A 22,708-nucleotide genomic window follows, 5' to 3' on the forward strand; every position below is an offset into this window, starting at 1 on the left:
GTGGTTCTTTTAAGATAATAAAAAATTTAAATTATTTGAAATTTCTAAAATAAATTTTGACAGAACAGCCACACGTTGGTTCGCTAAATGTAACGAACCGGGGGTATTGATTAGGCAGGATAATCGTTAAAAACCCGAATATTCAAAATATTCTCAAAAGTTAAAGCAAATTTTGATAAAGCCACTTCACTTTAATTGTTGAATATAATGATACAGGGATTATAGCCTTCTCACGGACCAGAATCACTAACAAAATTAAAATGAATTTTAATTAAATTTAAAATATATTTGAACTAAAGTCTAAAAAATTCTTCATTTTACAAGTTACTAAAATTTTTACAAGTTACTTGTAAAAATTTTTTAATAATTTTTATAAGTGGAACTATCTTTTAGGAAAATAAAAGAAACTCAAGATAGATGAGAAAATAAGAAAATAATTCAGAAATAATTAGAACATTTAATATAAGTATTCAAAAAATAACATCTTTACAGAGTAACAGAAAATAAATTAAATTACATAAATATGCTTGAAATTTTTTAAATTAAAATTTTAGGGTTTTTGATTTCATATTCACAAAATTAGAAATAATGGTCTTAACGTCTAATTCTGCACATATATCATTTTCAATAGCTATTAACACCAAACTAACAAGCCTTTTTTGTGACATACTTGTTCTTAAGTAGGTTTTAATCAATTTCAACTTGGAAAAGGAACGTTCACTGCTCGCTACACTAACAGGTAAGGTTAATAGTATTCTTAAAGCAATTGAAAAGTTAGGGAAAGATAAATTATTGGACACAGTAAAATTAAGAATATCAAAAGGGTTTTGAATATTTAAATTATCCTTTCGAAAAATATCCCGGAAAGCACATAACTCGTCATATAGTTTTATTGCATTTATGTCTTTATTGTCGCCGTCCTTCAAGAGAATCTCTAAATCGTCACAATTTTTTCGTAAAACTATGTTATTAATTTGTAGTAATCTATACAAGGAATTGAAATTATCATATTATGTTTTTAGTTATTTAAAACGTTCTATTAACAAACACATTGCAACGTCTAGAAGTGTATAAAACACATTCACTCTAAATTTATCTTCTGGCGATTTCGTCGTGATGCTCGTAGTCAAATTGTCGTGTCTTCTCACGTCGTCGAACTCCCATACTAGTTTTAAATTCTTGTTCTCCATCCACCTCTTTACTCAGTTCATTTGCCGTTTTTTGAACTTCTTTAAAATTTGTATCTGATCGATACTCTTGTAAGAATATTTTTAAGTTTTCGATAGATTCAAAAGCAAGTGTAATGTTCATATTTTTGTCTTGAAGCATTTTACTTACAGGGTTTATTCTGTTAAGTAAATCATGCCAAATTATAAGAGAGCAAATAAATTTGTATTCCTTTATCTTAGCACATAATGTTTGTGCTTTATGCTGAGTTTCTTTATTAAGATTTTCATTATTTAAAATTTCAAAAAGTGCATCGTAAATTTCTCCTAACTGATATCTTAGAGGGCGGATTGCATTAATTTTACTTTCCCATCGTGTTTCTGATGGTTGTTTCAATGTTAAATGTTTTATGAACTTTAAAAGGATTGCCCAACATTTGTAAGAGAATGAAAAAAATTGTATATTTCTTGAATAATTGCAAATAAACTAATTGTATCTGCATTCAATTTGGCTGCATCGTTAATGATTAAATTTAGAGTATGAGCAGCACACACACTTAAAAAGCTCGAGGATTTTTGTTCAAAAGCAAATTTTGGAGCCCATATTTTTTCCCTTTCATATTTGTCCCATTATCATACCCTTGACCTCGAATGTCTTCAATGGGAATGTTCCGTTTTTCCATTGTTTCATTATTGTTGCACATAAACCACGTCCTGTGGAATCTGATATATCTGTAAAACCTAAAACGTTTTCCCTGATCTTGACAATTCCATTGTCACAGGAAACAAAGCAAATATTAATGGTCATTTGTTCTGTTTTACTTGCATCAGGTGTGCAGTCTAAAATTATGGAATAATATTTAGATTTTCGAATTGATAATAAAATTGTATCCCTGATTGTTACTTAAAGTTTCCAATATTTCATTTTGACTGTTTTTACTCAAATAGTGTACTCCCTTGTTTCGTTGTAGAGCCCTTTCAAAATGAATTTCCATAACGGGATCAAACTTCGCAAACAGTTCGACTAATTTTAAAAAATTGCTGTTATTCCTTTCATATAATTTATCAGATGATTCGCAAAAAGCTAAATTTTGGCTACCAAGGAATTTTATAATTTCAATCAAGCATTCTAAAACACTCGTCCAATGTTTCTTTTCCATTTCATACATGCTTTGAGTCTGACAATCAATAATAGTTTTGTTTTTTTAATTTTTATCAAGTTCCTTCCATTTTAAGAAATTTTTCATGTGAGTTAAACTAGTCTCATTGATTCAGTAGGTGCAAAAAGTTTGCAACAAAATTAAAAAACAGAATTTAAAGTTTCGGAATAAATGAGCCATATTCTTGGCACGAACTCCCCGTTTTCCATTTTTCTATTATAATACGTGTCGCCCAATTTACAACCATATGTATCTCTGGGATATATTATATTTTTCGGTTAGACATATGAAGAGCCAAAGGCTTTAATTCGGCGACATATAACTTGTTTAAGTTAAGGGATATATATCCCATATCGTTTCTTAGCCGAATAAGAAACTCAAAGAGTTTCATGCCAATTATAGTAGAAACTATATAAAGTTCGGCGATTCCAAGCGTAAGCAAATACCTGGATGCTGCAGCAACTGACCCTTAAGGTAGTGCAAGCTGAGGCAACTCATGTCTAAGGTGGAGCAAGCTCCGATCACTATTCTTGATATTTACCCATAATGTGAACTTAGCTCCTAGGAGCTGTATTACTGTTCAACATTATGAGAGAAGGTCACTACCCAGACCGGTTTCAACCTTTATTGAGGTCTCATCAGTGAGCAGGTAGACCTAGTTAATATCAAGTTTGTAGCGAACAGAAATTATCACCCTTCTATGAGTATTGCCAAGAGGTGTCCCAATAAATTATGACACCTCAAATTATGAGGTGTCATAATTTGCTTACGCTTGGAATCGCCGAACTTTATATAGTTTCTACTATATTCGGCATGAAACTCTTTGAGTTTCTTATTCGGCTAAGAAACGATATGGGATATATATCCCTTAACTTAAACAAGTTATATGTCGCCGAATTGAAGCCTTTGGCTCTTCATATGTCTAATAATTTATTAGGACACCTCTCGGCAATACTCATAGAAGGGTGATAAGTTCTGTTCGCTACAAACTTTATATTTTTCTTTTGAACAGGCCCCATTTCAATTAAAATAACTCGTAATTTTTCATCAAATTTCCCCATTCACCTGGATCTTCTAAATTTACAGAGATTAACAATGTGTTAGTTTCGTGGTCAACTACAATTAACTCTTCTCCTAACTGTTTTTCACTTAAATCATGCATCTTGTTATCTTGTTCAATAGTTGCAATAGTACTTTCATGCAAACTGCACGGTTCTTCAACTTGGATTTCTGATGTATCAAGTTGGTTACAATCTGCATCAGAATATTTTAATATTTTAACAAATTTATTAAGACCCCCAGTTTCTGTCTTAATATCTGCTTCTTTTGCAGCATGACGTGCACCGGATAATGATTTTGTGCACCGGATAACTTTTTTTAAATTTTTGATTTCATTTCTATTTTATACCCACAAGAAATTATTACACAACATGACACAGAGACGAAATAATAGTCCGCACTGTCAGTAGCCTACTGAGATGCATACCATATCACTGGTTAACTAGCAACAAATGTTTTTGTACGAAAATTCGTTTGCGCATAAAAACCGTTCACCATTTCACTTTAGATAGACTGCAATAGACACAACATTCTGCAGGCAAGCATTTAGCCCTCTCGCTGCAAAATTGTAAACAGCCGGCTGATCAAAGAGGTGGCAATATACAATTTTTTTTAAATTTTTATTTGGTGTATCCGGCCTTATTTATTTTAATATTGATCATTCTAAGAATTTTTTGTTTTTATGATAAAAATTTTGTTTCTTAAAAATGAACTTATGAACTGTGCCCGGTGGCAGCGCCCCCATCGTAGCGGTGCCCACATGCATCGCATGCTCTGCATGCCTGCTTCCGCCGGCCCTGGGGAGGATGTGAGTCTACAGGATTTAAGGTTGCCGGTGATGTCCCTCATGGATCACTCCTTGGTTTGTTTATTGTTATTCAGTTTTTATATTAATGGTACTGAGAAGGATTTAAAAGGTGACATACAGCTATTTGCTGATGATGCAAAGATAGATAGTCAGGAATGCAACTGGCATGCCTACTTGCAGAATGATTTGAATAAGCTGGAATTGTGGTCATGTGAAAATGGCTGTCATTGCAATGTTATTAAATATAAAGTTATGCACTTTGGTGTAATGAGATATCCATGGCAGAATTATGGTAGCGGTGCAAAGACTGATGTGTCTAACTGTTTAACCTATCATTATCTCCGGAGTGATGGTGAAAAAGTTGGTAAGAGATTGCATACAGAAATGAGTTGACAGAGAATCTATACTATGCAATGAATAGTATGAATTTACTAAGGATAGGTCATATATGAGTAGCTTGCTCACATTTTATAATAATGTCATGGGTGAGTTAGACAAGGGGAATGGTTATGCCTTGCTACTTGTAGACTTTGCTAGAGCTTTTGACAGGATTCAGCATGGAAGGCTGTTACATAGTTGGAGGATCTGTGATTGGATTATAAATTACTAGTTTGGATAAGAGGATGGCTGGGTAATAGATATCAAAAATCGGTGTATGGGGAGGAAGTCTACAGGATTTAAGGTGGCCAGTTGTACTCCAGGGATCACTCCTTGGTCTATTGTTATTCATTCTTTATATTAATGATATCAGGAAGGATTTAAAAGGTGACATGCAGCTATTTGCTGATGATACAAGGATAGGCAGGGTAATCAGAAATGCAGTTGACATGCATACATGCAGAATGATTTGAATAAGCTGAAATTGTGGACCTGTGAAAATGGCTGTCAATTTAATGTGAGTTGTTCACTTTGATGTAATGAGATATCCAAATGCATATTATAAACAAGAAACTACATGATAACCCCAGTAATTAACTTTAATGAAATGAATTAAAATTAAAATGAATTAAAGAAAATGAATTAAAATTAAAATGAATTAAAGTAATTAAAGTTAATTACTGTGGTTATCGTGTAATTTGTTGTTTATAGTCATGCCACAGGTACCTTTAAAGATTAAATGCTTATTACATTGACAGGATTGTGGTGGTAGAAGAAACTGACCAGTCTAGGGATCGGAGTTTTTTAGTAGATAGAAAGTTGAAGTACAGGTGTTATATAACAAAAATTGTGAATATATCTCAGAGGATAATTGCAATGCTGAAATGAACACTGACATGTAATAATAACGAAGTTGTCCTCCATAGCGCAATTGGAAGAACAGCGGAACATTGTGCCCTTCGATCGGAAAAGACCTGAGTTCGATTCTCGTCATAACAGGGGGAATCCTTATATGGGCATTTTCAATTGAAGGCGAGTTAGTCAGTCTCATACAGAGGTATCAGGGTGTTTTCATCATACTTACAGACAAATTGACCTTAAAAAAACACAATCAATTTACACATCAAAAATAGTGTTATTTGTGATGATGGGTGATAGATGGTGTTGATGGAAGTAGTGTTGTAGGAGAATTAATTGGTAGTGGAGAGGGTCATTTGTATTTAGTGAAGTAGAGTAGAGTGCAGTCCCTCTCATGATGAGTCGTTGGACTCTCTGGAGGTGTCACGTAATTTTTTTTTTTTTTAAACATTTTATTATGTCTCAGATAAATTGCATACATATATACAGTAATAATTATATATACACATCTGTGTGTATATATATATATATATATATATATATATATATATATATATATATATATATAATATTTAACACATTACAATTGTGAATAACAGATACTTGCAAGTTAATAATATTTTTAAATAATAATTTTTAAAAAAAATTTATTATTATTTTAAAAATTTTTCATTATTGAAATTATGATCGTATATTCTGATTGCATATTTACAACACATAATATTACATCTTTACAACAGGTTTAGTTCTTTTTTTTTTTCCCTGTATAATTTTTTAGCTATGTGGCCAGTAGGAGGAGAAATGACTGTGGAAGAATGATATTGTGGGATAAAAATGGGAATAGAGTGACTGATGCAGAGGACATAGTGGAATTGTTCAATGAACACTTTATTGGAGTATTTCATCCTAGAGGAGTCAGTTTTAATGCTAGAGGGATAGGACTGGTTCGAAGTCTGGAGGTACAGGAGGAGAGTGTGTTTCAGATACTGAGTACTCTGGATGTCAGTAAAGCTGTGGGACTGGATGGTATTTCACCACGTGTTTTAAGAGAATGTGCTAGGGAATTGACAGTGCCTTTAACGTGGCTTTTCAATGAAAGTCTGGCTTTGGCGAAGGTGCCCAGGGAATGGAAGTAAGGTAAAATAGTGCCATTACATAAGGGTGGTACACAGACTGGAAGTGTCTAATTATAGGCCAGTCTGTGTGTCATCAGTAGTTGTTAAGATCTTGGAGAAAGTAGTGAGGGACCGTATACAGCATTGGGCAGATGAGGGTAATGTTATCTGTGAGAATCAACATGGATTTGTGAAAGGACGCTCTTGTTTTAGCAATATGCTAGCCTTTTATAATAAAGTTACAAGAACATTAGATGAGGGAAAGGCATATACTGCAATTTTCTTAGACTTGGCGAAGGCATTTGACAGGGTGCCACATGATAAGCTGATATTTAAGTTGCAGCACATGGGTCAGGTCAACTGGATTCAGGATTGGCTGTCTGATAGGTATCAGAGAGTTGTGTATGGTGGAGCAGTTTCCAGGAGGCAGAGGGTTACAAGTGGGGTCCCACAGGGCTCAGTACTAGGACCTATATTGTTTAACCTTTATATCAATGACATAGCCAGTGGATTGCAGGGGGATATTCAGTTGTTTGCGGATGATGCGAAGCTGGGAAGGATTATTAGTAATAGTGCAGATGTGGTAGCCCTGCAAGAGGATTTAAATAAGCTAGATAGATGGGCAAATGAATGGGGGTTTCAGTTTAATGCAGCAAAATGTAAGGTCTTGAGGTTTTGGAAACATCGATGGGATGCTGCATACTCTATGGGAGGAGTTATACTGGAGGAATTTGGGGAGACAATAGATCTGGGGTTGATGATTGATAGAAACCTGAAGTTTAGGGGACATATTGCAAAGGTGGTGAAGGTAACACAGAGGATTGCTGCTATTATGAGAAGGATACTGACCTGCAGAGATAAGAGGGTTATCATTCCGTTGTATAAGTCTCTGATCAGACCACACTTGGACTATTGTTCTCAGATTTGGTCCCCAGGATTTGAAGGGGATAAATTAACTGTGGAAAGGATACAAAGACGGATGACAAAGATGGTTTCAGGACTGTACAAGGATAGTTATGAGGATCGGCTGAGAGAATGTGGACTGCAGAGTTTGGTGGATAGAAGAAGGAGAGGTGATATGATTGAGACTTTTAAACTGTTGAGAGGTGGTTACAGGGTTGACACTGGGGAGTTCTTTTGCTTGGTTGAACAGCGGGAAGGAGTGATGATAAGAGGCCATCCCTGGAAGTTACGAAAGGAAACTGTGAGCAAGAGGGTAAGGAGTGGTTTCTTTGTTTGGAGGGTGGTTGAGCCGTGGAATGCATTGCCTGATGGAGTGGTGGGAGCGAGAACGGTCAGTGAGTTTAAAGAGTGGTATGATAGACTTTGTGTTTCTCAGGGGGGGGGACCTCCCCTCGATGAGTCTTGACAGACTTTATGTCTTAGGAAGGACCTCCCTCGATGAGTCTTTTGACTCCTTGGAGGCCTGAATAATAATAATAATAATAATAATAATAATAATGTATTATATTCTTTCTTTGGGAAGCATTTCTGATTTCTTCCTCGAAGCTTGGCAGAGTTTATCTGAGGAAGATAAATGATGATAGATGGCGGTGGTTTCATGCTTATGTTTCTATACTGGTCGCAAGCTAGGTGATGATTTTACTGTTTGTTGGTACGTGCTTGGAAGACTTCAACTGCTATTGCAGTTTAACTTTTTTTTTATTTCTTTTTTTTTTGTAAGTAGGGATGGATTTAGAGATGGTGTGTTTGTGTTCTTGTAGTGATGGTTTTTTCTGTGAGGGGGGTTTGTCATAGGTTGTGTGTGTGTGTGTGTGTGTGTGTGAGGGGTAGAGAGAGAGAGAGAGAGAGAAACAGGAATTGCTCTAATATTCATTCTCGCTATAATATTTATATAGCGCCTGTTTCAGCTCTCTGTATGTTCCTAGGTTTCTGTCGTCGAATGGCAGTTTGTTTATCTTGTCAGGTACATAGAAGTTTCGGGTGGCTTTGCCGTAGTGATTGTTGAACTTATATGTTATGTAGTTTGTTGACTGTGGTCTTGTTATGTGATATGTTGTTCTGGTTACTCTGTAGGTTGGACTGTAGTAATGTTTTAACATGACTGTGTAGTGGCATAAGTGTTTCACCTTAAATATTTTGTGTTGTGACTGTGCTTCCTGCATAAGTGTGGGTTGTTCCCAGAATATCAGTTTTACCATTTTATCTTGCAACCATTGTAATCTGTTAAGTCTGTAGTCTGCGCAGAATTCATATGATGTGATTGCAAATCTTAAAATGTTTTCAGATAATGCTTTATAGATTAATATTTTTATGTATGTTGGGGCAATGTCTTTTAATCTGTATAGTTTGCTTGCTATTATCCTAAGCTTGGTCTGTAGGTAGTTTGTATGGCTATTCCAACTTTGATCAGCATCGAAGTGAACTCCAAGATAACGTGTTGTTTTCACCTGTGTGATGGTTGTGGTTTTAGGTTCTGCGCTTTGTGTATAGGAGGATGAATGTCGGATAGTGAGATATTTAGTTTCTATGGGCAGGGTTTGGGGGATTTTGAATATCATTAGCTTTGTTTTTTCCAGGGTTTATATATATGCCATTTTGGTTAACCAGTTAGTGATTTTTGATTGATGTCATGTTGCATATTTGTGTAAGCAATATTTGCTTTGTTGTGAATGGATACTATGGCCGTGTCGTCTGCATACTGGAAGATTTCACTTTTTAGGGGAAGTTGGCTTATGTCGTGTGTGTATATGTTAAATAGAATGGGAGATAGGACAGCTCCTTGCGGTACTCCGCAGGTTACCTGTACCTCTTTGCTGTACGCTGATCCTATACGTGTGGTGTGCTTTCTGTTTTTCATGTATGCTTTAACCCACTGGAGTAGACGACCTCCAATTTCGATATGCGTTAGTTTCATTAAGAAGATTTTGTGTGTTAGTGTGTCAAATGCTTTTGTTAGATCAATGAATACCACTAATGTTATTCTGTTTTTATTCAATGCAGTGTTTATTAGGGCTGTGAAATCCTCCAGGAGTGTTGCTGTTCCTTTATTTTTTTGAAAGCCATATTGTGTTTTGGGTATGATTTGAAATTTTTCAATGTATGTGGAGAGTTTGTGATATACGATGTTCTCCATGATTTGGTTGATTACAGACAACGTGACAATGGGTCTGTAATTACTTATAATGTTTCTTTTTCCATGTTTGTGTATGGGTGTGATTAATGCAGTCTTTAGTGTTTCAGGTATGTGTCCCATTTCGAAGATTTTATTTAACAGTTTTTGTATAACTGGAAGTAAGTTGGTTGAGTGTTTCTTGATGTCTTTTGGTCTGATTCCACCTAATCTCAGTCCTTTGTTAGGGTTAATTTGTTGAATTGCCAGTGATAGCTCTTCTTTTGTTACTGTGGGGAACCACATCGACTGGGTGCTCATGGACATAGTGGAGAATGTTCGTTTGTGTGAGGAAAGGTTGTTTCTTGTAATTTTTGGACAGAGTTCATGAAGTGCTGATTAAAGTTGTAATAGTAATAATAATTGCCTCTTTACAAAAGTCTGTTATGACTTCATCTAGACTGTTGTGCACAGATCTGGTCTCTGGTTTCTGAGATGATGCTGATACAGTGGAAAGAGTGCAAAGGAGAGTGCTAAAATGATCTTGGGACTGTGAAATATAGCTTATAAGGAGAGATTGAGAATTTGTACACTGCAGATGCTATGCAGACAAGAGAAAGAGAGGTTATATGGTAGAGAACTACAAACTTTTGAAATGGTCATACAGGATACTAGTAGATGAAATTTTTCATTTTATGGAGGGTGGACAAGAGAACATGAGAGGACAAGAGGGCATCCATGGAATGAATGCAGTTAAGAAAGGGGGTGATAGAACTAGATTTTTCTCTCATAGAGCAGTACATTACTTGAATGGCTTGCCTTTGGAAGTGGTGAGAGCAGATAGTGTGAATGAATTACTAGAGGTCTCTTGTAATAATAATAATAATAATAATAATAACAACAACAATTCCTTCAAATTAATATTTTAATTATTACTATTTTATTTATTTATTTATTATTATTATTTTTTACAGGATTGATGGAACTTATTCTTGTCTTGGCTCTTCCAAAAGATATTTCTCATGTAATATTCAAGTTAGTATCATTAATATATTATCATAAGGTGCTTCATTTTCATATTTTGCATTATTTATAAGTTTTGTATTCATTGAACTTGCAATCACATAATTTGTGATTATTATTATTATCAGAGACTTTTAGGGTCTCTGATGATGATGATAATAATAATAATAATCATACAAACTCAACAAATCATTAAGGTAGTTCATATATCTCCTACACCAGCTATCATATCATCTCTTAAACTCGTTCAAACTAGATGCATTCACCACTTTAACAGACAGACTATTCCACTCACTCACTGCTCTCTCTGAGAGAAATATCTAGCTCTCACTCCTTTCTTAACTGTACATGCTTAACTTCTATGGATGCCCCATTGTCCTCTTCTACCTTTTATATGATTAAAAATTTTTGACCATTATTTTATAATACCCTTTCTACATTCTATAATCATGATATCATCTTGTTAACTCTTCTTTGCACCCTTTTCAGCTTCATTCCCTCAGAAACCCAGGAGACCAAATTGACACACACAGTAGCCCAGGTGTGGTTGTATTAAGGTTTTGTAAAGAAGCAAAAATTACTTCTTTATCCTTACATGTCAATGTTTGCTTCAGCATTGCAATTATCCTCTGAGTTGTATTCAAAATTTTGCTCTGTGACCTTTGAACTTAAACCTATTCTATCCTATCCTCTCCACTTCCAGGAATGCTGGAAGTGGATAGGACAGGATATGTTACTTCTTGGCTTTTTTCATATACTTACATCTGCAGTCTGCTGAGCTCATTTGGTAACTTTCTTATTTAGGTAACTTTCTCTTTTTCACCCCCATTCAAAAAGTTCAAAACTCAAAGCATAGAGGTCCACCACTTTATCAGGTTCATAACTATGCTCATTAACATTCACATCGTTATCGTGTTTGCATGCCTTCACTGAACTTATACAGCTATTCTCATTATTCTTCCCATGATGGTCTAGTTTCTGTGACTCTCCAAATTTGACCTTATCCCAATTCAAATGCAGGCCATCCCTCTTTATACAGTTGTTTTTCTACTATCAAACTCCACATATCCAAAAACTCACACCCATTTCTTCTACATGTGCATCAAATTATTGCTATCATAGCCCTCTTTTTTTTAAATCAGTACTATTATATCTTAGAAATAAACTAATAATTTTCCCTATCTCACTCTTTCATATCTACTCTGATACTGTATTTATCACTGCTCAAATAATTTTTTTATGAGCAGTAGCATCTCTTTTAATTTTCTCTTATATTTCTTGATTGCATTCCTCACATCCTTAATTTTTGCTCCAGGAAAGCTTGAAAAGTAATGACTCCATTTTAAGCATAAATTTAACGAGCAAACCACCATATACTATATTAATTTTTTTCTTACATTCTAATTGACTTAACTTATTATTTAAACTAAACATATTTCGTCGTTTTATAATTAAAATACAAACTTATTTCATACTGACCATTTACAAACAAACTTACATTATAGCCTACCAGTTTCGCCAGCAAACTGTCTGGCTTTTTCAAGGCGTTTACGGAAAGATATAAAAACTAATAAATGCAAATTGAAAGGAACATAAAAAACTTTGTAAACCAACTAGTAGCTAAAGTTACACGTTCGCGTGACAGAGAGGACTTATTGTTCTAATTCATTATCACGCATGCGTGTTTGTTGTAAACGTGTAATGTGATTACTGGCTAACTGTAGTTCAGATTGATTTAGACAGAGTATCAGGTTTTTCCAAGAACTGTTTAGGATTGCACCCTGATTTCTGTTGAGGTTTCTGCCGGTTATTAACACTATTGTGGCTTCCTTGAATAAGCAAAGTCTTTGTCGTCATCCAGATATGGAATGGAGCTGTTTTTCCACTCTATCATGTGGTTAGATGTACAGAAATGATGTGCTAAGCTAGAAGAGATACTTCTATTGTGGTTTACATCACCAACATGTTCTTTTTGTCTGCTCTGTGAAGTTTGTCCGATGTAGGCAAGACCACAGGAGCAAGGAATGTAATATACAACTGGATATTTGTAGAATGGCACCTTATCTTTTGGGGATCCTAAAACGTCTAATGCTGGTGGTTAGTTTGAAGTTGATGTTGTAGGCTCTTAGTATTCTGGCTATTTGATAAGAAATCGACTTGATGAAAGGGATCACTACAGTAGAATGTGCTGGGAGTGTGATTCTTCTTGTCTGGGGTTGTCACCGTATAGATATTTTTTGGTGATGTTTTGAGGATATCCATTTTGTGATAATGTGTTGGCTATCCTCCTCTTCTTTTTCATGGAAAAACTTGAAAAAGAAATTCTCTCCACAATCTCCCCTAGACCATCTATATGGTGGAGATATATTGACGATATCTTCATTATATGGCAAGACAGCTTAGAAAACCTAAAATCGTTTGTGGATAAAATCAACTCAATACATAACAAGATAAAATTCACTCTGGAAGTGGAAACCAACAGCTAACTGCATTTTTTAGATATCTCGGTAAAGAAACAATCAAATAGTGTCAAATTATCTATTTACAGAAAGCCCACAGATACTGGAAGATATCTTCATTATACTTCAAACCATCACAAGGCACACAAACTGAGCATTATCCACATATTGAAATATAGGGCCAAAACGTTTATATCAGAAGAGGAGGATACACAGACTGAGCTCTCACTAATACATTATCACAAAATGGATATCCTCAAAACATCATCAAAAAATATCTATACGGTGACAACCCCAGACAAGAAGAATCACGCTCCCAGCACATTTCTACTAAAGTGATCCCTTTCATGAAGTCAATTTCTTATCAAATAGCCAGCATACTAAGAACCTACAACATCAGAGTGGTCTTCAAACCAACCACCAGCATCAGATAAGTTTTAGGATCCCCAAAAGATAAGGTGCCTTTCTACAAATATCCAGGAGTATATTACATTTATTGCTCCTGTGGTCTTGCCTGCAAACTTCATGGATTTTAGAAATCAGACAAAAAGAACATGTTGGTGATATAAACCACAACAGAAGTATCTCTTCTGGCTTAGCACATCATTTCTGTACGTCTAACCACATGATAGAGTGGAAAAACAGCTCCATGCCATATCTGGATGATGACTGCAGACATCGTTTATTCAAGGAAGCCACAATAGTGTTAATAACCGGCGGAAACCTCAATAGAAATCAGGGTGCAATCCTAAACAGTTCATGGAAAAACCTGATACTCTCTCTAAATCAGTCTGACTACAATTAGCCAGTAATCACATTACACGTTTACAACAAACAAGCATGCGTGATAATGAATAAGAACAATAAGTCCTCTCTGTCACGTGAACGTGTAACCTTAGCTACTAGTTGGTTTACAATGCTTTTCATGTTCCTTTCAATTTGCATTTACTAGTTTTTATGTCTTTCCGTAACTGCCTTGAAAATGCCAGACAGTTTGCTGGCGAAACTGGTAGGCTATAATGTAAGTTTGTTTGTAAATGGTCAGTATTAAATAAGTTTGTATTTTAACTTATTATTATTATTTACTGATAATTTTCTAACTCCCTTGCTTTGCTAACTCTTATTGCTCTGTTTATTTTGCTTATTCTGTCCATTTGCTTAAACGTTTCTCAACTTTTTCTGACTCCTTTTTTATTAATGTGGAAATTTCATAAGTCAAATTTTCTTCATTTTTATCATCACTATTGTTGTTATAATGCTTTGGAATATGACTCAACCCAGAAAAGTTACTAGTATAGTAAGGAAGACAAAATTGGAATGCGGGAAGAGACTATCACTGAGATTCAAGGAAAATCCTAGTGAATTCTTTCATTATATGACAATTATGAGGAGAAATTTGTTGATGAGTTACATCATTAGATGGAAATAGGGTCAAGTGAACATAGATGACATAGTGAAGTTGCTTAATGTTCACTTTATTGGGGTATTTCATTCAGAAAGGGTGGTTTTATTCTTTGAAGGAGAGAAAAGGTTGATGGCTGAAAAGTGCACAAGGAGAATCTATTTTCACTGATTATCTGGAAGTCAATAAGATATTGGGGCTGGATGGGATTTTGCCATGTTTTTAAGATAAAGTGCTAAGGAGCTGATAGCTCAGTTGACCTGGATGTTCAGTGAGGGTCTAGCTACTGGGAAAGCCTCCAGTATCTAGACTAAAGGAAATGCCAATGGTTTATACAAAGTGTGACAATTTAATTTTTAAGAATGGCTGCATAGTGTTACCATGTGGTGATTTGGTTGGAGTCACATGAGTAATCACGTTTGTACATCTTTTAACTAATGCATGCGTAAACTGCAGCCCAATAGAGCCATTTGCTAGTTAGCTATTGCAAAAACAATAGAGATCTGCATGTAAACTTTAGAATAAAAAATGTGTGATAGAAATTTGTAGCAGCGTGTTAACATCAAATTTTGTGTGAAAATTGGCAAAACTACTACTGAAACGGAGCTGTTGAAAGTGGCATATGGTGTGGATACTCTGAAAAAGTCAAGTGTCTTTGAGTGTCATAAGAGATTCAAAGGTGGGCGAGAAGATATGAACAACAATCTCCCAGAAGTGGGCAGCCAAAAAGAAAAATGACGGATGGGATGCAAATGTGAATAGAGTGCGAGATTTGGTATGGTCTGACAGATGATTAAGTGTGCAATTAATGGCTGATGAATTGCAAATGAAACAAGAAACAGTCAGGGTAATTTTAAATGAAGAATTGGATATGAGAAAGATTTCTGCAAAGTTTGTGGCTCATATCTTGATAGACAAACAGAAGCAGTGGCAGGTTCAAGTTGCGACTGATCACTCTGCAAATAAGCACGTTTCCAAGAGCAATTATGGGTGATGAAACTTGGTGCTTCCAGTACAGTCCCGAAACAAAATGCCAGAGCATGCAGTAGAAAATCCCAAGTTCACCACTTCCGAAAAAAGCACGCATGTCACATTCACAGTTTAAGACCATGCTAGTGTGTTACTTTGATCACAAGGGGATAGTCCACTATGAATTCATTGAATAGGGACAAATGGTCAACCAACAATGCTATTTAGTGTTGCTGAAAAGATTACGAGATTCTGTTTGGAGAAAAATACCTGAATTCTCATCTGACAAGTGGATCATCCATCATGACAATACGCCAAGCCATAGTGCACTCATTGCGTGAGAGTTTCTGGCCAAAAAATCGATTACTGAATAGGTCATCCTGCTTATTCACCTTACTTAACTCTCTGTGATTTCTGGCTGTTTCCAAAATTAAAGACTACGCTAAGAGGACTTTTCTGAAGATTTTCTGACATCACTGATTTCTATCATAATGTGATCAAGAAACTCAAGAGTATTCCAGAAAAAGAGTTCCAGCCCTGTTTCTAAAAATGAGAACACCGTCAAAACCAGTGTATAATTAATGTATAATGAAGCATGTGATACAGAGAAAAAGGGAATTGTGGAGGCAACATAAGAGAAGTGGAAATAACCAATTCCATGAGATCTAAAAAGACCAGGCAAGGAGGGTGACTTGGTTGGTGAGGGTAGCTAAAGAGAGGTATGAACAGCAGTAAGCAAATGATGCCAAAAAGAATCCTAAGGAGTTCTTTTGATATGTAGCCAGCAAAAGAAAGAATGATTATGGAAGGATGACATTGATTGGAGAAAATGGTATAAAGACAGCTGTTGCAGAATGTGTGGTGGAGATACTTAATGAGCAGTTCATAAAGGTCTTTCAACCTTGTGAATGTGACTTCATGGAGAGATTGGTAGCAGTTGATGATGGGGAGGAGAGACTGACTGTAAGTGAGCAAGAGGTGTATGGGGAGTTGAGTAAACTAGATGTTAATAAGGCTGTGGGACTTGATAATATATCACCACGTATTCTGAAGGAATGTGCCAGGGAGTTGACACCTGCCTTGACATATTTTTTTAATACGAGCCATGCACTCGGTCAAGTTCCTAAGGAGTGGAAGGAGGGCAAGATTGTGCCACTTCATAAAGGAGGTGATCGAACTCAAGCATCAAACTATCGGCCTATCTGTGTGTCAGGTGTTGTGGTTAAGTTTTGGAGAAGCTTATGAGAACTAGGATCCAGAATTGGGTTGAAAACAATGATATTATCTTTGATGGACATCATGTATTTGCTAAAGGGAGGTCATGTTTTAGTACTCTACTTATTACAATAAAGTGACTGCTTCCTTGGACAGAGGAGAAGGATACACAGTAATATACTTGGATTTCGCAAAGGCTTTTGATGGAGTACCTCATGATAAGTTGACAGTCAAACTAGAGCAGATGGGGTTGGATATTAGACTAGTGCAATGGATTGGAGACTGGCTATCTGATAAGAATCAAGAAGTTGTGTATGGGGGTAGCGATATCCAGGAAAAGTCACCAGTGGAGTGCTTCAGGGGTCTGTTTTAAGGCCATTACTGTTTAACTTGTATATTAATGATATTGGTGAAGATTTGGATGGAGATATTCAGTTGTTTGCAGATGATGCAAAGTTGGGACAAACCATGAAGAGTAGTGAAGATGTAGTGACCTTACAAGAAGACTTGAATAAATTGAGCGGTTGGGCACGGAAATGGGGATGTGAGTTCAATGTTGCAAAATGTAAGGTTTTAAAATTTCGAAAACAAAGATGGGATGCAGAATTTATGCTTGGTGAGGATATATTGTTGGAGGTGGATAAAATAAGAGATATGGAGGTGATAGTGGATAAGGAACTGAAATTTAGGGGACACGGCCAAAATTGTGAAGACAACACAAAGGCTTCTGGGAATGATGCAGAGGACACTGACGTGTAGAAGTAGTGAGATTCTTGTTCTGTTGTATAAAGCTTTGATTAGGCCACACATGGACTATTGTGCCCAGATTTAGTCACCTGGTTTTCAGAAGGATGAAGAGATGTAGGAAAGGGTCCAAAGGCGACTGACTAAGGTAGTTTCTGACCTCTGGAATGTCGAGTATGAGGAAAGATTGAGAAGATTTTATTTGCAGAGTCTGCTGGACAGGACGAAGAGGGGAGATATGATAGAGATCTACAAGGTGGTAAGGGGTTGTTATAGGATGAATGCTGGAGAAGTTCTACATAAAATTGTGGGAGATAGGGGGAGAACCAGAGGTCATCCCTGGAAACTGTATAAAGTGGGTGTGAGTAGGGCAGTGAGAGGCAAGTTTTTTTCATGGAGAGTTGTGAATGATTGGAATGCATTGCCTGAGAGTGTGGTGTCAGCAAGGAGTTTGAGTGTGTTTAAAACATGGTATGATGAGCAGTGTGTGTGATAAAAGGACCTCCCAGATGAGTCTTTGACTCCATGAGGTCTTGGGGTAATGATAATAATAATAATAATAATAATTATTATTATTATTATTATTATTATTCAGGCCTCCATGGAGTCAAAAGACTCATCGTGGGAGGTCCTTCCTAAGAACATAAAGTCTGTCAACACTCATTGAGGGGGGGGTTTCCCCCTAAGAAACACAAAGTCTATCATACCACTCCTTAAACTCATTGACCGTTCTCGCCCTCACCACTCTACCAGGCAATGCATTCCACTGCTCAACCACCCTCCATGCAAAGAAACCACTCCTCACTCTCTTGCTCACAGTTTCCTTTCGTAACTTCCAGGGATGGCCTCTTGTCATTACTCCTTCCCACTGTTCAACCAAATGAAAGAACTCCCCAGTGTCAACCCTGTAACCACCTCTCAACAGTTTAAAAGTCTCAATCATATCACCTCTCCTTCTTCTATCCACCAAACTCTGCAGTCCACATTCCCTCAGCCGATTCTCATAACTCTCCTTGTACAGTCCTGAGACCATCTCTGTCATCCGTCTTTGTATCTTTTCCACAGTTAATTTATCCCCTTCAAATCCTGGGGACCAAATCTGAGAACAATAATCCAAATGTGGTCTGATCAGAGACTTATACAACGGAATGATAACCCTCTTATCTCTGCAGGTCAGCATCCTTCTCATAATTGCAGCAATCCTCTGTGTTACCTTCACCACCTTTGCAATATGTCCCCTAAACTTCAGGTTTCTATCAATCATCAACCCTAGATCTATTGTCTCCCCAAATTCCTCCAGTATAACTCCTCCCATAGAGTATGCAGCATCCCATCGATGTTTCCAAAACCTCAAGACCTTACATTTTGCTGCATTAAACTGAAACCCCCATTCATTTGCCCACCTATCTAGCTTAATGATAATAATGATAATAATGATGATGATAATGATAATAATAATAATAAATGCTCAAGGGGACTACTTCGTAGGTGACAGTAGCCACTAATGCATAGTTCCGAATGTAGGTTTTTTACAGGTGCATTCTGGGAATTAAATTGTCACACCTCGTTCAGTGCAGTTTCTTATCCCATAGATTGGATTCTGAATAAAGAGAAATGTAAATTGTTAATACATCATTCAGAGTACAACATATTCTACCATTCCCTGAGCAAAATTAGTTTTTTTTAAAAACTAATAGTCTCATGCTCATAATTTGCTATTTATGTAATTTCTTTCAAGTTATGTTAATCAATATTTATTTATTTATACATTTTTGGGATAAATTACGGTTATGAAAAGCTGTGTATTAAAATATCATTTATTTTGTGAATTTTATTCCTTTAATATAATGTTAAAAACTGTAATATGTGTAATTTTAATATATCCAGGAAATTCCTTAAGATAACACTTGATTGGCTGCTATGAGAAATTATGTTATTTTTAGCTAGTGCATGCCTTAGCGTGTGTTACTGTACAGGATGCACTAAGCCAGTTAGATATGAACTAAACCAGTTAGAACCAGATTTTGGCGGGAAAGGAGAGTAGGATTTCATAAGCAGTAAATAAAAAAAAGGACACACACGGGAGTAAGAAACAGGCAAGGAAGGTGGCCGATTGACATGGCGTGAACGAAATAGGAAGGACTGGGAATCGCTTGGCACTTTGACTTACCTTTTTCGGAGTTCTAATTCTATTATAATTTCCTATCGCCTTGCAGTCGAATAATGCATGACAAGGGATAATAAGAATAAGAAAAGAAAGTGGAAGTTAAGTTGGACCAGTGCAAAAGGATATATTTTCCCGAGTCTCTTAATCAGTTACGGAAACAGAAGATTCTTTTAAGTTTGTGTACTCTCAAAGTGAAAGTCAACAAGAATTTAAGTGTGTTCATAGGATTCTCAATGTGAAGAAGCTATACTGCTTATGCCGGTAAGATTATCTTTTTTATGCCTAGTGTGAAGTAGAGAACTTATTTCTGGCGAATATAATTTAATCCTTATTGCTGTATTTAACTGTTCAAAATCGAATGTGTGATGTAGTGAGACATTTCCTTCTTGAAGTGCCAAATATTGTACCATTTGGATTAATGGTTCAAGACTGAAGGTGTGATATAGAGTAGCCTGTCGTAAGAAAACTTAATGTAATATCGGAAACTGAAATTTCTGCGAACTATTTTGCTAGGTTGATAGAACTTTGAAATCTTCAAATGAATGTCTGATGGTGTATATTTTATAACTGTTCTGAATAGTTAAACTGAGTTGATATTTAAACTATATTGAATAATAACTTGGATCACAGTGAAGTTGTGATAGGAATCCTAGATAATAATAAGAATGGAATCTGTAAGCATAAGTTCTAATCGTATTTATTATACTCAGCTGAGTAGTTTGCTAGTATCTCAATGGAAACTTAATTATTGTTTAACTGTATTTTCCCAACTAGAAATCTTTGCTTTGATGTAAATTTATGTGACACTGCATTAAATAATTTTGATTTGAATTGAATCTTGTGTTTGCCTGATTTCTTCCATTGCACTGCTCATTAAAATAATTTGAATCTTAGTGGGAACTTATATAATAAAGAGAGCCTCGGCCTAAAATTAAGTTAGTAATAATATAGATTGGTTGATGGTTGATTCCTCAACATTGCTCATGCAAATTTGAACATAGGGTGGCGCAGTTAAAAATAAATATTCTCTGTGTTCGAATGAGGAGTCAATCAACAGCTAGAATATACATCGGAGTAGAAAGTAGGATCCAACAAATCCACTGTTGGTAATATTGATTATGTGTAAGCACAGGAAGTTTTCAAGGCCTTTGTCTCGAAGGATATGGGCCCTGTTTACCATGGTTTGGGAATAACCCAATTTGACTGGATTATTTGAATTGTTTGTAATTTGCCTTTGTCTCCAAAAGGTATTTGAAGAATTATAAAGGGCTTCTTGTTATTAATGTTGATGGGTAGTGCACCAAAATCTATGTATAATCATAGTTTCTGTTCTGTTACAGTTAATTAGATTCTGTAGAACTTGCTTTCAGGAACATTCTCTTTTATTTAAAACAATATTTGTGAAGTAGCCTGTCTTTCTTCCATCAGATGGAATGGTCTTTCTCTAAGGCATGTTGAGATAGTGCACTTTTTTTGGTTGTCTATTCCAGATGTTTTTTAAAATTCTTTTTTCTGACAAAGATAGTCCACCTGTCTGTCCAAAATACTGAGTTCACACTGGGGAGTGTGTGTGTGTGGGGGAGATGCTGCAGACGCCTGGGAAGGAGAGTTGGTTCGATGATTCTTGATTTCTCTCAAGAAGATAGATACTTTAGTTAGAGGTTTGCATACTGTTCTGATTCTGTGTTGTTTCAAGAGGGAGCCCAGTTTATCTGTTGTACCTTTGATGTGGTGTATGTATAGTCTGATTTTTGGGGTGGGTTGTTGTTCTTTTAAAGTACTTTTGTGAGTGTTTTTTGTTGTATCAGTTTTGCTGAAATGATGTGAGTAGAACCTCTGGTGCCAGATGCATTGCTGTTTTGAGGATGAAATTCATTCTGCCCTGGAGGCTAAAGTTTTGAAAATTCCAAGTTTCTGGGCAGGATGGTGGTGGTGTGAAGTGGCATGTAGGTATCTGCCTGTGTGTGTGTGTGTGTGTGTGTGTGTGTGTGCGCGCACGCGCGTGCGTGCACTTATGTAAACTGAGCAAATGAGGGATCTGTCTGATGGCCTTATAACTAAAGTATCCAAGAGGGATAGAGCCCTTTCTTTTTCCTCTTCTACCATGAAGCTAATTGGAAGATAAATATTTTTGAAGAAATGTTAAAAGTTAGAGAGACCCTGTCGGCCATGTGGCCAAATGGCAAAGAAATTGTCTATATACCTGAACCATACTTGGGGCTTGAGAGGGGAAGAGGAGAGTGAATTAAGTGCCAAAGATTCAAACCGTTCCATGTATAAGTTAGCAGTGAGAGTGAAAGTGGGGAGTCCATTACTACATCTTCAATTTATTTAAAGAGCTGGTTGTTCCAGCTAAAATACCCTGATTTAAGATGGTGCTAAAAGAGTTTCCAAATGTCAGCAAGATATATTTTTGGAAAGAAGAAATATTGTATCATCTACTGGAACATTTGTTAAAAGGTATGTGTAGCAAAATGTCTGCTTGTAAATAATTAATTTTAGTTAGTTAATAATTTATTTGCATTCTAGTGTCTATGTAGTTTTCTGTTCCAGATACTTTGGCATGAATCATTCAAAAACTAGCAGACAGGCAAAAAAGATGGGACATGATAGAAACATATAAGTTATTAAAGGGGATTTATAGGATTGGAACTGAAGACTTTTATTTTTTTATTTTATTTATTTTTTTTAGTACATGGTAGGAAGGGAGAGAACAAGAGATCATACCTGAAAATTATATGAATGTGGTTAGCAAGAGTTTTAGGACTAGATTTTTTGGTTGGAGAGTGGTGAATTAATGGAATGGATTGCCAAAGTTGGTTGTGAGTGGTTTTCAGTGAATCAGTTCAAGGAAAGGCATGATTAAGTATTGTGTGAACAATGATTAGAGTAGGTCTCTTGCAATGTCTTTGACTTTATGGAGATGACAAAGAAATGATGATAATAATGATAATAGTATAGGTCTCCAGTCTAGTATATCTGTAAGATGCTTGTACTTTTTTACTTTTTTATTTATTTATTTTTTTGTTAGCTTCAGTAGGAAATATTTGTGCTGCTTTTAAGTTATTTACTGTATTTAATGTGTTTGCTCTCAACATCAAAATCTGTAGTT

General features: G+C 35.8%; 1 protein-coding gene across 3 annotated transcripts in view; it reads left to right on the top strand.

Moving 5' to 3' along the window:
• Nucleotides 1-22,708, top strand: part of LOC150097613 (papilin-like) — a 1,184,257-nt gene that overhangs the window by 159,169 nt on the left and 1,002,380 nt on the right. For all 3 annotated transcript variants that reach the window (XM_090407770.1, XM_090407771.1, XM_090407772.1), the window contains one exon: nucleotides 10,592-10,652. In XM_090407770.1, coding sequence (XP_090263896.1) covers nucleotides 10,592-10,652 — 61 coding nt within the window. The remainder of the gene's footprint in view (nucleotides 1-10,591; nucleotides 10,653-22,708) is intronic.

Source organism: Typopeltis vanoorti, chromosome 17 (assembly GCF_054136105.1).
Source record: "Typopeltis vanoorti isolate ZY-2024b chromosome 17, IOZ_Tvanoo_1.0, whole genome shotgun sequence".
In the NCBI taxonomy this organism is placed as follows: Eukaryota; Metazoa; Arthropoda; class Arachnida; order Uropygi; family Thelyphonidae; genus Typopeltis; species Typopeltis vanoorti.